Source organism: Mirounga angustirostris, unplaced genomic scaffold (assembly GCF_029215605.1).
Source record: "Mirounga angustirostris isolate CCGP_5_RB_7025 unplaced genomic scaffold, mMirAng1.0.hap1 SCAF_9, whole genome shotgun sequence".
Taxonomy (NCBI): Eukaryota; Metazoa; Chordata; class Mammalia; order Carnivora; family Phocidae; genus Mirounga; species Mirounga angustirostris.
The window spans coordinates 55,056,030-55,069,861 of NW_026991717.1; the positions used below are offsets into that span (position 1 = coordinate 55,056,030).

At 37.7% G+C, this 13,832-nt stretch overlaps 2 protein-coding genes across 4 annotated transcripts in view; one reads left to right on the forward strand and one right to left on the reverse strand.

Annotated features, from left to right (window-relative positions):
* Window positions 1-3,812, reverse strand: part of GALK2 (galactokinase 2) — a 114,298-nt gene extending 110,486 nt beyond the window's left edge. Inside the window, exon 1 of the mRNA XM_045900116.2 lies at window positions 3,484-3,812. Coding sequence (XP_045756072.1) covers window positions 3,484-3,503 — 20 coding nt within the window. The 5' untranslated portion in view covers window positions 3,504-3,812. The remainder of the gene's footprint in view (window positions 1-3,483) is intronic.
* Window positions 3,813-3,829: 17 nt separating this feature from the next.
* COPS2 (COP9 signalosome subunit 2) overlaps window positions 3,830-13,832 on the forward strand; it is a 29,963-nt gene continuing 19,960 nt past the window's right edge. For all 3 annotated transcript variants that reach the window (XM_045900118.3, XM_045900119.3, XM_054513554.2), the window contains exon 1: window positions 3,830-3,988. In XM_045900118.3, coding sequence (XP_045756074.1) covers window positions 3,935-3,988 — 54 coding nt within the window. In that variant the 5' untranslated portion in view covers window positions 3,830-3,934. The remainder of the gene's footprint in view (window positions 3,989-13,832) is intronic.

Consider the following 13,832-nt stretch of genomic DNA (forward strand, 5'->3'; position numbering starts at 1 on the left):
TGAGAGTTTCTTTAAAAGTTAAGCATACACCTACCAACCATTCTATTGCTGGGTATTTATCCATATTCAAATCTATTACTACATAACAATATTACCACAAACATAACAGTATAAAACAATACACATTGATTACCTCCGTTTCTATGGTTCAGGAGTCAGGGTATGGCTTAGCTGGATCCTCTGTTTTAGGGTCTCACAAAGTCTTATCTGAGGTTCTACTGGGGAAGGATTCATTCCTAAGATCACCTGACTGTTAGCAGTATTCAGTTCTTCGTGGGTTGTCAGAGTGAAGGCCAGTTTCTTGCTGGCTATTGGCCAGATGTGACCCTCAGCTCATTGCCACATGATCCTTCATAACATGGCCACTTGCTTTCTCAAAGCAGCAAGGGAGATAGTGTCTCTCCCAGTAAAATGTAATTTAAATGTAATATAATTGTGTGCAAGGTAATTATGTTCACATAATCACATATATCACCTTTGCTGTATCTTATTGGTTGGAAGCAAGTCACATCTATTTGTTAATTACATCTCACTAAAGCTGAAACAAACAAAAAAAGAAGCAAGTCACAGATCCCACCCACATTCAAGGGGGAAAGGATTATCCCAGAGCATGGTTAATAAGGAAACCACCTCTGTCCACCACATTACTCAAGAGAAATGAAACGTATGTCCACAGAAAATTGTACACATATGTTCCTAGCTGCTGTTTGTATTAGACAAATACTGAAAAAACTCAAATATCCATCAGCAGGTGAATAGATATCTTGTGAGATATCCATGCAATGGGAATACTCAGCAATAAAAAGAAACAATCAATTGAAACCAATTGAAACAATATTGATGAATCTCAAAGTAGTTATACTGAGTGAAAGAAGCCAGGCAAAAGAGAGTACATACTGTATGATTCATTTATATAAAATTCCAGAAAGCAAAAAATAATCTATATGACAAAAAATAGATTGGTGGTTACCTGGGAAAAGTGAAGGGGGCTGAAAAAGAAGGATTACCAAGAGGTAATGAGGAAGCTTCTGCAGTGATAAATATGTTACCTTGGTTGTGGTAATGGTTTCACAGGCGTATACATATATCAAAATTCATCAAATTGTACACTTTAAGTATGTGCAGCTTAATATACCTCAATAAAGCTTATAAATTATACCTCCATAAAGTTTTCTACATATTTTTTTAAAATATAGGATCCACTTTCTACAAGGGAACCACATCACATCAATGCTCCCTGTTAGAATTTTAAAAAATTATTATTATTTACCATTGAATAAAATTGATGTCAAGAAAAAGAGAGTATCATAATTGCACAAAGTATTCAGGATAGGTCATGTGAGTAAGGTGACATTTAAATGGATTTTTAAGGACAGAAAAGATTTTGATGCATAGTGATAGCTATAAGTGCATTCCTTGCACAGAAAAATTAATATGTTTATTCATTCAACAAACATGTATTAGCACTTGTGTACCCAAGCAGTGTGCTAAACACTGTGAAGATCTCTTTGCCTGTCTTAGCAAATTTCCAGACTGGGTTGATTAATTTGGGAATGATTAAGAATATTATGCTCGGGCGCCTGGGTGGCTCAGTCGTTAAGCGTCTGCCTTCGGCTCAGGTCATGATCCCAGGGTCCTAGGATCGAGTCCCACATCGGGCTCCCTGCTCAGTCGGGAGCCTGCTTCTCCCTCTCCCACTCCCCCTGCTTGTGTTCCCTCTCTAGCTGTCTCTCTCTCTGTGTCAAATAAATAAATAAAAATAAATAAAATCTTAAAAAAAAAAAAAGAATATTATGCTCAACATTCAGCTGCAGTTTTTCTAGGGCTCCTAGTCACTAACTTACTTGAATTCTTTCCCCTTTGTAGGAGTAAAGAATTACACTAAAAAGCAGAAAATTATATCAATAAATTCAGTGTAAATCAACATGCAGGTTTATTCATGTGATCACTATCCACATGGTTAATAGATAATTGCAAAATTGCTATACTGATTAGAATGCAAAACTATGTAGTTCTGGTTACTCTGAGCAAATAAACCTCTTAACCACCTTGGAATTCTATTTTATCTTTTGAAGAATTATGGATTTCAGGTAGAGTAACCATGTGATTTATTGTCCAAACTTCTGAGAGTAATTAATGCTGATAATTATTATTCTGGGACAACAGTACTAAAATCAGGGCTGTGCCAGGCAAACTGGGATGTACAGTCACCCCAGTTATAGGGAGATTTTGGTTTGTTTTAAGGTTTGCAAGTATAGATTCCTGAGCTCTACCCCAGACCTATTAAGTCAGAATCTCTGGTGTGGGATTTGGGAAGTTTATAATCTAATGAACTGCCATGCTTGGAAAGCCTTAGACCCTAAAATGATATCATTAAAGGCTCTTCCAATTCTAAAATCCTATGCCTTATAGGGGAATTTTAAATATGAGCTTCATATTAGAGGATATTAGGGAATTTTTAATCTTCTTGATGTAATAATGATCTGAAAACATAAGAAAATGTCCTTGTTCTTAAAAAATATACATAGCTGCATCTAAGAGTGATGTATCACAGTATCTGCATTTTACTTTCAATTGTTTCAGGGACTACACACACAAACACGAAGCTGATAGTGGATATACACATGTTCACTGGACTATTTCAATTTTTCTGTATGTTTGAAATTCTCATGATAAAATATTGGCAGGAAAAGACTACTAGGGAAAAACCTTGTTTATAGGTAGCCAGTGTTATTGTTATAAATATAACTTTAAGAACTATGACCAAAAAGATGGCAATTCAATGGATTACTAAAAAGTCCAGTCTGTAATTCCTCCTCTTGGGTTTTTTTCCTTAGAAAAAATAAAGTGGCAAAGATACTCGCTGCAAAATTGTTTAAAACAGTACTGTTTTTGCAATATTCTAAATGTATAATATTAATGGCATGCTTAGGTAAATCATGGTGCATTGGTACATTCAATGGAGGGATTATTATACAACCACTAAAATAATCATTGTCAAGAACATATTGCATATATTGTCCTATGCTGTTACATAACTAGGTGCAAAAATAATCCGCAATTTTATCTGTGCTATAACTATATAAAATTTGATTCAAGCGGAGAGAACTAGAAGTTTATATGGAAATGCTGTTTAAAAAGCAGTTCCCCACTGTATTTCATTTTCATTTCGAATTCTGCCAATGATTTTGTGCAACAATAATGCATATTTTAAAAACCAGTCGTTACCTGTCATCTTAATTTTGCTTAAGGGCAGTAAAGGTCAGTTTATAATTGGTTGAAAAACTGAATAAGATTTTAGGCGCCTCAATTGATTGATGCTTAACTGGTTTGGGATAGCCACAGCATCGTTTTGCCGACTACAGATATAACAAACATTATGTGTAAACCGTGCTGCTGAAAAGGTCTCCAAACATCACAGGAACACCCACCACAATGTGTGGGCAAAATGCACATAGATAATCAAGGCAGAAATACTACTACCTGTCAAATAGGACGGGCATGTCAGTCTTTTCTCCGCGAAAGGCTTCTGATCCTACGGTGCCTCTTACTTTCACCAGAATGAAATGGTTCCAGAGTCCCAGGCAAGGGAAGAGACTGTTCCCTTGCCCAGGAGGCTGGAAACTGCTCAGTGTGAGCGCAAGGTTTCCAAGGCCCTTCAGCAGAGATCCTCAGCACTAGACGATTCCCCAGTTGCTAGGTTTAGTTGCTAAGGCACCAACCGTCTCGCAGGAAGAGGTGGCAGTGCACTCCCTTTTGGCGTCGTAGCGAATCCTCTCGATACCGAGCGCATTTGTTCCGGGAGGAAACATTCAGCTCCTCTAAGAGCGACGGGAAGGCGAGGAGAAGCTGGGAGTGACGCCTCTGAGCCGTGGAGGATTGTGGGAGGAGGTTGTCTCCAATTTCTCCTCCCTCTCCCCCCCTCCCGGCCAAGATGTCTGACATGGAGGATGATTTCATGTGCGATGATGAGGAGGACTACGACCTGGTGAGGCGGAGGGGACGAAACTCTGGGGTTAAGGGTGGTGTCTGGCTTTAGGGGCTGGGGCAGGGGCGACCGCGGTCTCTCCCCGTAGAACATGTGCTTCTTCCAGTCTCTCCCGGTGCAGTGACAGGACGGGTTTACCTTCTCCCACTTCCCGCACCGGGCCCGGGCCCTGCTTCTCCAGAATGGGGGAGGGGAGGGTAAAGGAGGCAGCGAAGGGGGTCCCGAGCTTTGCTCCAAGTCTGAGCGCCTCCTCCGTTTACATAGACACCCCTGGCCTCCGGCGTCCGGTTTTCGGTACCTCCTACCTCCTCCCCACCGCGCGAGCCGCCTCGGGGATCGTGCAGCGGTCTAGGCCCTGACTCTGCCCTTTCGGGCCCAGCTTTCCGGGCCCCTCTTCTTCACCCTGGAACTGAGCGAGTGCGAAATACTGAGAGAAGGGTCTGAAAACTGGGGGGCCTTACTGCTCCCAGGCCTGACCGCGAAACGCCGCTTGTGGGTCTCCTGGAAACAGAGCTTAATAATAAGTCTTGTCCAGGGTCCGTTTTGGTTTAAGGTAAAGGTGCAGCAGAGCATTCAGGGCAAGGATAGCTGTAAAAAAAAAAAAAAAAAAAAGTTAAACTACTTGTTTCGAGAAAAGCTGGGGAGGTTTTGCTTTTTTGTTTGTTTTGGTGTGGGGGGGGGAGATAAGGGGATTGACCCAGTGGATTTCTTTTTTGACTTAGAGATTTCCCAGTATTCAAAGTTAAAAATATCAACAATATAAAAATGAACGAATTTATGTAGCTGAACGGTGATATGTAAAGATTCAAGGTTTAACTTAAACGGATTTACAGGTTTTCAAAAAAATTCACAACTATTTCAGGTTGCTCTTCAGAAACGATAACTGTGCGTACTAAGAAAAATTATCCGGGCCAGGAATTAGCATCAACTTTTTTTATTTTGGGGCGTTTTTGTGGATGTTTCTTGTATGTTATAGTGATGCTGCATTATCGTCAAGTTATGAAGTAGATGCTTAGGGATATCTGGCTCATCTTATATTTTAAGTGCTAGATATTCCCGAAACATAAATACATTGTCTTGAATTCGTGTAAAACTTATTTGTATAGTCATTTACAATTAATCTGTTTTAAATGAAGGCACATTTGCAAAAGGTAGAGGGAAATGCTTGCTCTTACCTGAAAATCATGGTAGAGGTTTTGATAATTCTGAAAGTTGAATGTAGAGTTCTGCTAATAGTAATGATTTTTGCTTTACATTTAGTTTGTGCAGATCAAACCGGTTGTAGGCAGTTCATTAAGAATGTATTACTTGTGATATCATGTGCATTTTTATTGCATGTTTATTTATATTACAGGTATTTTCATAACTGTGGAAGTGTCTCTTTTAAAAATGTACATATTTTTGATTTTTGTTTTTAAATATGTCTGCTTATCTTTCCTAAGCAGTAGTTTATTGAGTACATGACTTATTAGCACTGTGATACACTTGAAGATCATCATTGAGAATGTAATGTAGGAATAGCAGTGAGAATTTTGTTGTCCCATAAAGTACTCAATTTTTACAAGAACTTTAATTAAACATGCATTGTTTAACTTGGCTAGGTTTTTCCAGCCTTTTAGAGCCTATGCTACATGTACAATATAAATACAATAAAGTTGAATATATGGTCGTTCTGACTTTTTTTTCTTAACCAAAAAAGGTAAGATTTTACACTACTACATAATTAAATGAAATCTTCCCCCCAGTATTCTGTTAAAAAGTCCTCCCCTCCCCCATAGTTGTCCTATGTAGACACCATTCCGATTCCCAATCAGATATCAAGTAGGAAAATCTTATTTACTATAAAGTAAATAAGATCTTAAAAAAAAAAGGATTAAGGGGGCTGGTTGCTTACATGTTGTCAAAAGAGAAGTTGGGTGTTTTTCATAGTTACTTGCCTGGGACTTGTTTCTTGGGATTTAAAGAGTCAAAAGAATTGACTTGCTGTTCTAGGGAAATTTTTTTATTAAAAAAAACGTATTTTCTGGAAATTTTGCAGTTTCGTTTTAGTCAAAATATTAACTAAAGCCGTGAGTATTTCTGACCACAGATATATTCAGCATATCTTTTGTAGGTTGTCTGTTGATAAATTTTAATACCCTAAATCACTTTTTGTACTTCCCCAATCTGGTGGAAGTAGGTAGTTAGGATACCACCAGGAAAAGTAAAAATCTGTTTCTAAAACTATACTGTTTTTATATAAGAAAATAATTAATGGTTTGTGCCCAAGATCTAAAAGAAAAGAGACCCAACTTAGTTTAAAAGAGAAGAAACAAATGTGAAAGAAATTTAATTTGCTTGAGCTCTTATTTCTAAGACCTATTTTATTTTTTTATTAGAAGCAGAAGCAGGCATTTTCTTTTCTTTTCTTTAATTTTTTTTTTAAGTAGGCTCCATGCCCAGCATGGAGCCCCACGTGGGGCTTGAACTCACAACTCTGAGACCCAGCCCTGAGCCGAGATGAAGAGTCGGCTGCCCAACTGACTGAGCCACCCAGGTGCCCCAGAAGCAGGCATTTTCTAGGCATAGGAATTTATGTAGCAGTAAATGGGGAGGTAGGAGATGGTACTGGTAAATGTCTTGATTATTTGCTGGTCTGATAATACTAAGTAATAACTATACTACCATTCATTAAGTTAATAAGCTATTGATACGTTAACTGTATTGTAGCTCCACAGTCCAGCCATTCTAGCATGAAGTTGCTGAGTACTTCTAATAATCTTTTTGGAAAGGACTTAAGATAGACCCACTTCATTCCAAAAATTATTTAGATCCTGTGATAGGTAGGGCATTGTATATTTGAATTTGGAATTCTGCATGTATTCTTCATGAAGATGAAATTTGATTCTACAGCTGAGGCTTTTAAAAGAAACTTGAACATGTTTAATCATAAATAATTGGAAACAACTCCAAATTATCCATAGTAGGAGAATACTAATACTATGAGTACTAATAAGGTAATGACAGATAAATTATGGTATATCCATATGATGGAATGCTATGTCAGCAATTCAAACCGTGCTCTCAACAATATTCAGTGATACGAAAAACTTTTGATAAATTTTATTGGCCAGGACCCTTGGGCATAAGAGACAGGAATATTGTCAAACTAGCTTAAACTAAGAAGAGCATGTGTTGGCACACATCACCAGGAAGTATCAGTATGGCTGGATTCATGGTTCAGATGATGGTGGTGGGTATTTTTCTTATTTCTCTCTCTCTTCCTGGTTTGCTTTCCTCACTGTATTGGCATAATTGCCTTCACATTACATCACAAGATGTAATGCAGCATCTTCCTGGTATTAGAACCCCAAAGGCAAAAGGGTGTTCCTTGCTAGCTCTAACAGCAAAGCCCTAGGAAGGAGTTTTATTGACCCAGCTAAGGTTTGTGTAGCCTTCTGTGAACAGCTGTAGAGAGGGAGGGAGATTGCTTGCCTTGAAAACCCTCACACGGGAGAGGGGTTGATCACCAATGCTATGCACACAGTGAACACATATATATTATAAATATGTAATCTATTACAATTTTATTGGGTGGGAATAAAATTTATTTTGTTAAGTGGGAAAATATAGAAAAAACGGAAGATCTGAAAAGTGTCAGGAAAACTAAAATTTGTTTATTTCTTACAAACCTTTCACAGTGAACCTCTATTAGTTTTATTGCTGAGGTGAGAAGGGGCAGGTTCTAGGGTACAAATGATGAACAAAAATCTTACTTTGGTCATGAGAGGCCAAACAATGATTTTGTCATGGCTCAGAATTTTTTAGAGTTCTTCTTACAAATGGTCTTCAAAGAACCTGAAGCATGTAGCTTTTTAAAATAGGTGATACAGGGGCACCTGGGTGGCTCAGTCGTTAAGCGTCTGCCTTCAGCTCAGGTCATGATTCCGGGGTCCTGGGTTCGAGCCCCGCATCAGGCTCCCTGCTCGGTGGGAAGCCTGCTTCTCCCTCTCCCACTCCCCCTGCTTGTGTTCCCTCTCTTGCTGTGTCTCTCTCTGTCAAATAAATAAATAAAATCTTTAAAATAGGTGATACATGGGGGCGCCTGGGTGGCTCAGTTGGTTAAGTGACTGCCTTTGGCTCAGGTCATGATCCCAGACCTGGCTTCTTGCTCAGCAGGGAGCCTGCTTTTCTCTCTCCCTCTACCTGCTACTCCACTTGCTTGTGCTCTCTGTCAAATAAATAAAAATTCTTTAAAAAAATAAGATAGGTGATACAGGCACATAGTTCAAAGACAAGACATAAAAAGTTTTCTTTCCATTCTCGTTCCCCATTTGTCCAGTTCCCATTCCTCCCCATATGTAATCAAATACATGTTTTTATCCCCCTCTTTGTCTTTAATCCAGGATATAGCCTATTATATATATTGTTCTCTACTTTGTTTTTTAACGTGCCTTAGAGATTATTCCATGTAAGTATGCAAAAAGCTCATTTCTTTCTTTTTACAGCTGCATTGATTGTATAGATGTGCCATACTTTATATAACCAGTTCTCTCTTGATAAGCATTTGGCCTGTTTTCTTTTGCTGTTATAAACAATGTGCAGCTTTTTTTTTTTTTTTTTAAACTTCAGTGATAGGTTTTGTCTTTTTTTGTAGATGTCGAAAACTATATTCTGAGTCAGGTTTGAAAAATAAGCTGGACCATCAAACTCGGTGATACTCTTTCTTTTAGGTTAGAAACATCTAGTGAAGTTTTTCTTCAGAATTTCACAAACATTACTTAATAATCCGTGTGAGTGGAGTAACTTTACTACCTCTTGAAATTACTGCTTCAAAAATAAGTGTTGAGCGCGCCTGGGTGGCTCAGTCGTTAGCGTTTGCCTTCGGCTCAGGTCATGATCCCACGGTCCTGGGATCGAGCCCCGCATCGGGCTCCCTGCTTGGCGGGAAGCCTGCTTCTCCCTCTCCCACTCCCCCGCTTGTGTTCCCTCTCTTGCTCTGTCAAAAAATAAATAAAATCTTTAAGAAAAAAAAAGAAAGAAAGTTCCTAGGATTTAACCCCCCACATTTGATAAGAGAGAAACTGAAGCATCATGTCTGAATGTCTTACTTAAATTTACAGGACAAATTAGTGGGAGAGTCAAAAGTATATCCCAGGTCTAATGACATTTATGATTTCTCTCTTTGGAAGATTTAATTTGAAGACTGCAAGTTTAGGACAAATAAAAGAATGTTCTGATTTACACTGTAGATGAATTAGGACCCATTAACTTAAGTGAAATTTTAAAAACTTAGGACAACTTTATGAATGGCTAAACCACAAATGACTACCTAGGACTTGAATTGTTATCTAGTCCTTAAGGATAGTGAGACCTTGCCCTTTGCCTCTCTGTGCCCGACATCTAGTTCAGTTGTCAAGACCTGATCAAGGCTTGGCAAGCATTGTTATTGGTGAGTCTTGTGTTCTAGAGCACATTTCAAAGACCTCTGTTGGCAAGGGACACGGGAATAAGTAGGAACTATGAAACTGACCCTGTTTAGCAGTAGGTGCATTCCAACAGAGTCAGTATTGCCCCTGGCTGTTGTATTCTTGTATATTATTTTGGAATATTCATCCACTTTTCATTTCAATTAAGCGAACATTTATTGAGCAGTTTGTATTATACTAGACTCTGCGGATACCAAAATGAGGAAGAGAAAGTTCTGCTTTTTGAGAAGCTCATAGTAGTGAGGTAAGGGGAGGTGGGAACAAAACACTCAGCAAGGCCCATGTTAGAGAGATGCATGTCATGGAGAAGCATGACTGAGGAGAAAATTTCTATTGCTAGTTGGAGGAAGGTAAGCCTTGATGAATTCGTTTTCCAGGACTTTTAGGGCTGGGAAGCACATAGGAGAAAAGTGGGAAGTTTGTTAGGAGGGGAGGTAATTTAGAATTCCTAGCAGAGAGAACAGTTAATGCCAAGAGAATTTGAATTGTGTGGCACATTTGGGGAAGGAAGAATAGATTTGGGTGTGCGCATGGATCACAGATTGCTTTGGGGAGTGTTAGGACATGAGTTATTATATAAGTAGGTGGAACTTCTAAACTTAGGTTTTTTAATCCTTTTAACAATGTTCATGTGCTTTCGTTTCATATATTGCTTAATTGTTTTTGTTTTTTAAAGCATTCTTAATATATTGAAATACCAGTTTCTCTTTTTAAAAGCATTTTCTTTAAACTTTTACAATAGTTCTTTCTCATCTGACATAAGGGAATTGAGTTCAACATTTTTTATTTAATACTTTCTGTATAATATATTCTGACTAACAACGCTGTGTGTAACCAAGTCATCGATAGTCATTAGAGATAACTTTTTTTTTTAAGATTTTATTTATTTACTTATTTGAGAGAGGGAGAGGGAGCATGAGCAGGGGGAGGAGCAGAGGGGAAGGGAGAGAGAGACTCTCAAGCGGACTCGGTGCTGAGTGCCGAGCCGATGTATGGCTCATGACCGGAGTCGAAACCAAGAGCCCAGTCACTCAACCAACTGAGCCACCCAGGCACCCCTGTCACTAGAGATAACTTTTATTTTGCTTTTATCCTGTGCCCCTTTGGTGGGTCCTTTTTATTTTACATCCCGAACATCACTTGACATCTTCTATACTTATTGACATCTTCTATACGTATTCTATCTTCTTCCTTTTCTCCCTATTCTACTACTTGTAATCAAACTTCCATCATCTTTTAGCCAGACTGTTTGTTACAAGATTCTCCAGTAGGCTACTTCATTACTACCAGAGTACTCTTCCGAAAACACAATCTGATTATTTCCCCGTAAAATTATTTAGTGGCTCCACTTGATCTAAGCTCCTTGCTAGACTTCTTTTGTCCTGTTCCTTTGTCTGATACTAGTTTATCTCTCATCAGTTCTTTATACACATCCTGTGCTTCAGCCCAGTCTGACTATTCATGCTTCTTTAAATTATGCAGTACCATTACAAGCTTCCATGCCTTTGCACACGTTAACTGTTTTGTTTCAGATGCCTTTCCTTATCCCCAGGCAACTCCTATTCATATTTTTAGACCTGCTTCAGGTAACTTTTACTTCTTCTAACTCACTCCTTTTTTTAAGCTGCCAGTGTACCTAATAATGTGTCGTTATTTTGTTAGGGCATTCCTGTTTCATTTGCATATCTGTCTCTGACCATGAATAGCTTAAGGGGAAAGATTTAATTTGCATTTGTGTGAGCAACACTTCATTGCTGGAATATGCTAAAGATCATTATCACTGAGTATCTAAATAGGTATCTAACAGTAGATATCTAAATAACAGATTTATTCTAAAGACTTCTCAAAATATCCCAGTAATAACTGAAGAATAGTTTACTGTAGTACACAGCTTGTAGTGATTCATTGAACTGCATATGGCAGGTTAGTGATGTCACAGAGGCTGGTTCAAACCCTCTGAATATGCTGTTGCAGATCCTAACAAGGGACTGCCTAATTATAAGAATGCCAGTCAGTAACATCAGTTCTTACGTATTTATACATTTTGGCAATACTCTTTAAGAATTGAATTGCAGTTATGCAAAAAATGTTATACATTCCACTTCTTCATCCATATGCAGTTGACCTTTGAACAACACAGAGATTAAGGGCACCACCACCCCCAGTTGAAAATCCATGTATAACTTTTTATTCCCAAAATTTAAACTATTCTTTATTTGTATTTATTCCCCAAAATTTATACTAATAGCCTACTGTTGACCAGAAGACTCACTGATAACAAAACAGCCAATTAACACATATTTCATATGTTATATTAAATTCTGTATTCTTAAAAAAGTAAGGAAAGAAAAAATTGTTATTAAGAAAATCATAATGAGAAAATAGATTTACAGCACTGTACTGTATTTATCAGGGAAAAAGTCCACATGTAAGTGGACCCATGCAACTCAAACTCATGTTGCTCAAGGGTCAGCTGTAATATGAAAAACCAAAAAGAATATATTCATAAAATGTTGAGTACTCGATTAAGCCTTATCTTGATTATTGTGATTTGGGGGAGTTATAACATCTAAAGTTTAGAAATACTAGTCTGAAGCCAATCAGAAGTTGTAGGTAGCCAATCTTGTACTATAAGAAGCATTCAGTGATTGTGAATAATAAGGAACTACGTTAGACATGGTAGAAAATGTAAAGGTTCCTGTCTTCAGCGTTATAATGAGTTCAGTCATTTCTGGGTAATTGAAATTTTTTATTTTTAAAATATTACTTTCCCTACTTCCCTCTACTCACTCATATCCTGGCCTACTTGTTTTACTATAATCTGTTACGGGCTAAGAAACCAAAAATAAGTGGACTTTGGGTGAGAGTCCAAATTCTTAGACTTTGTGATAGATACAAATAAAAAAAAATTATTTCCAGGTTCAGGGGTGTATTCTGAAGATTTGAGTTGCAGAAAAATCATTTTCTGGTTTAGTTAGCTAGTCCTAAATTGTTACTGAACAGTTAGCTAGAGAAGAACTGATTTCCAAAGGTGTAGAGAAGTTTTTATAGCTGTGACGCTTTACTCCCAAGTCCTCCCTGAGGAGGTGACACTGTAGTAGTTAACCAGATGAAGAGAGAGGGGGAAGAGTTTTGGCCACTTGTGTGGTAAGGCCAGGTGCAGCAGAATGACTCAGGGAGAGCTTAATTAAGAGATACAGTTGGATGTATGGTCAGGAATTAGGTTTCGATTATTTTTGAAATTAATTTTAAGAGCAATATGAAACCATTTTTGATAAAAGGAATGTACTAATTTGCATTTTATGAAGATTATCTTGGCTGCTTACCACGAGAAAGTTGGAATTTGGAGGTTAAAAATGATAACGGGAAGTCTGTGGGGAGATGGAAGTGGCTTGGTAGACTAGGGTGGTGGCAAAGGAGAGAGAGGAAAGTGCATGAATTTGAGATTTATGTTGAAGTTAGAATCAATAAGTACTCTTTATGTTCCAACAATGTGACTGCTTTTAGTTCTTTACTCCTATGATGCTGTTTTGTATCTACTGTTCTCTTTCCCCTCTCCTATTTTCCCTAGCAGGCAAACCCCCATTTATCTTTCAAAACCTAGCTCAGAAGCCTTCACTATCACAGTATTATTTGATATATAGTTAGCTTGTTTATTAAGACTTTATTAATTGCTTTTCTGGTTTGATCAGTTGTAGTCAAACCTAGCTTACATGGTCAAGAAGTGAATGATTGATTATGAAATTTATTCATTACCCAGAATTTGATCTCATCCCGAAGAGAAGTGTTGTAAAGGATTTTCATGTTAAACATAACAGAATTCCCAATCAGGTCTGGAAGACTGCATCCATGTTTCCTGTCCTTACACAAGGAAGTAATTGTCCTCTAGAGGGTGCACATTAACAAAACCTCTGTGGTCAGATAAAATTGGTTTTATACTAACATCAAACATCCCCCTCCATCTGCTGGTCACAGGAAAAACTCATCTTGTATTCATGTATTTTTGAGCTCTCTAGCGCTACACTCACTATGCTTTCTTTCATTCTTTGGCCTTTATGAATTATTACAGATTTTTCATGAGTATCTCAAAAAAATTACTAAGTATTTGGATTTAGAAATAACTGTAATACTGTTCTTGTCTTTTTGTACTTCCAGGTACTGTTCTTGATTTGACGTAAGCTTGCCTTTTGTAATGACTTGTACCTGATGGAAAGAATTTTGTGTCTTCCTAAAATAATGATTTTCATTATACTAACCTATGTATATTTTATAATCCTCATCATTAAATTGAGTATCTTGGAACTATTTTAAACTCTTTTTTATACTGCTCCACAAAATAGTTGTTTTATTCCAGTTTTCCTTTCTACTTACTGTTT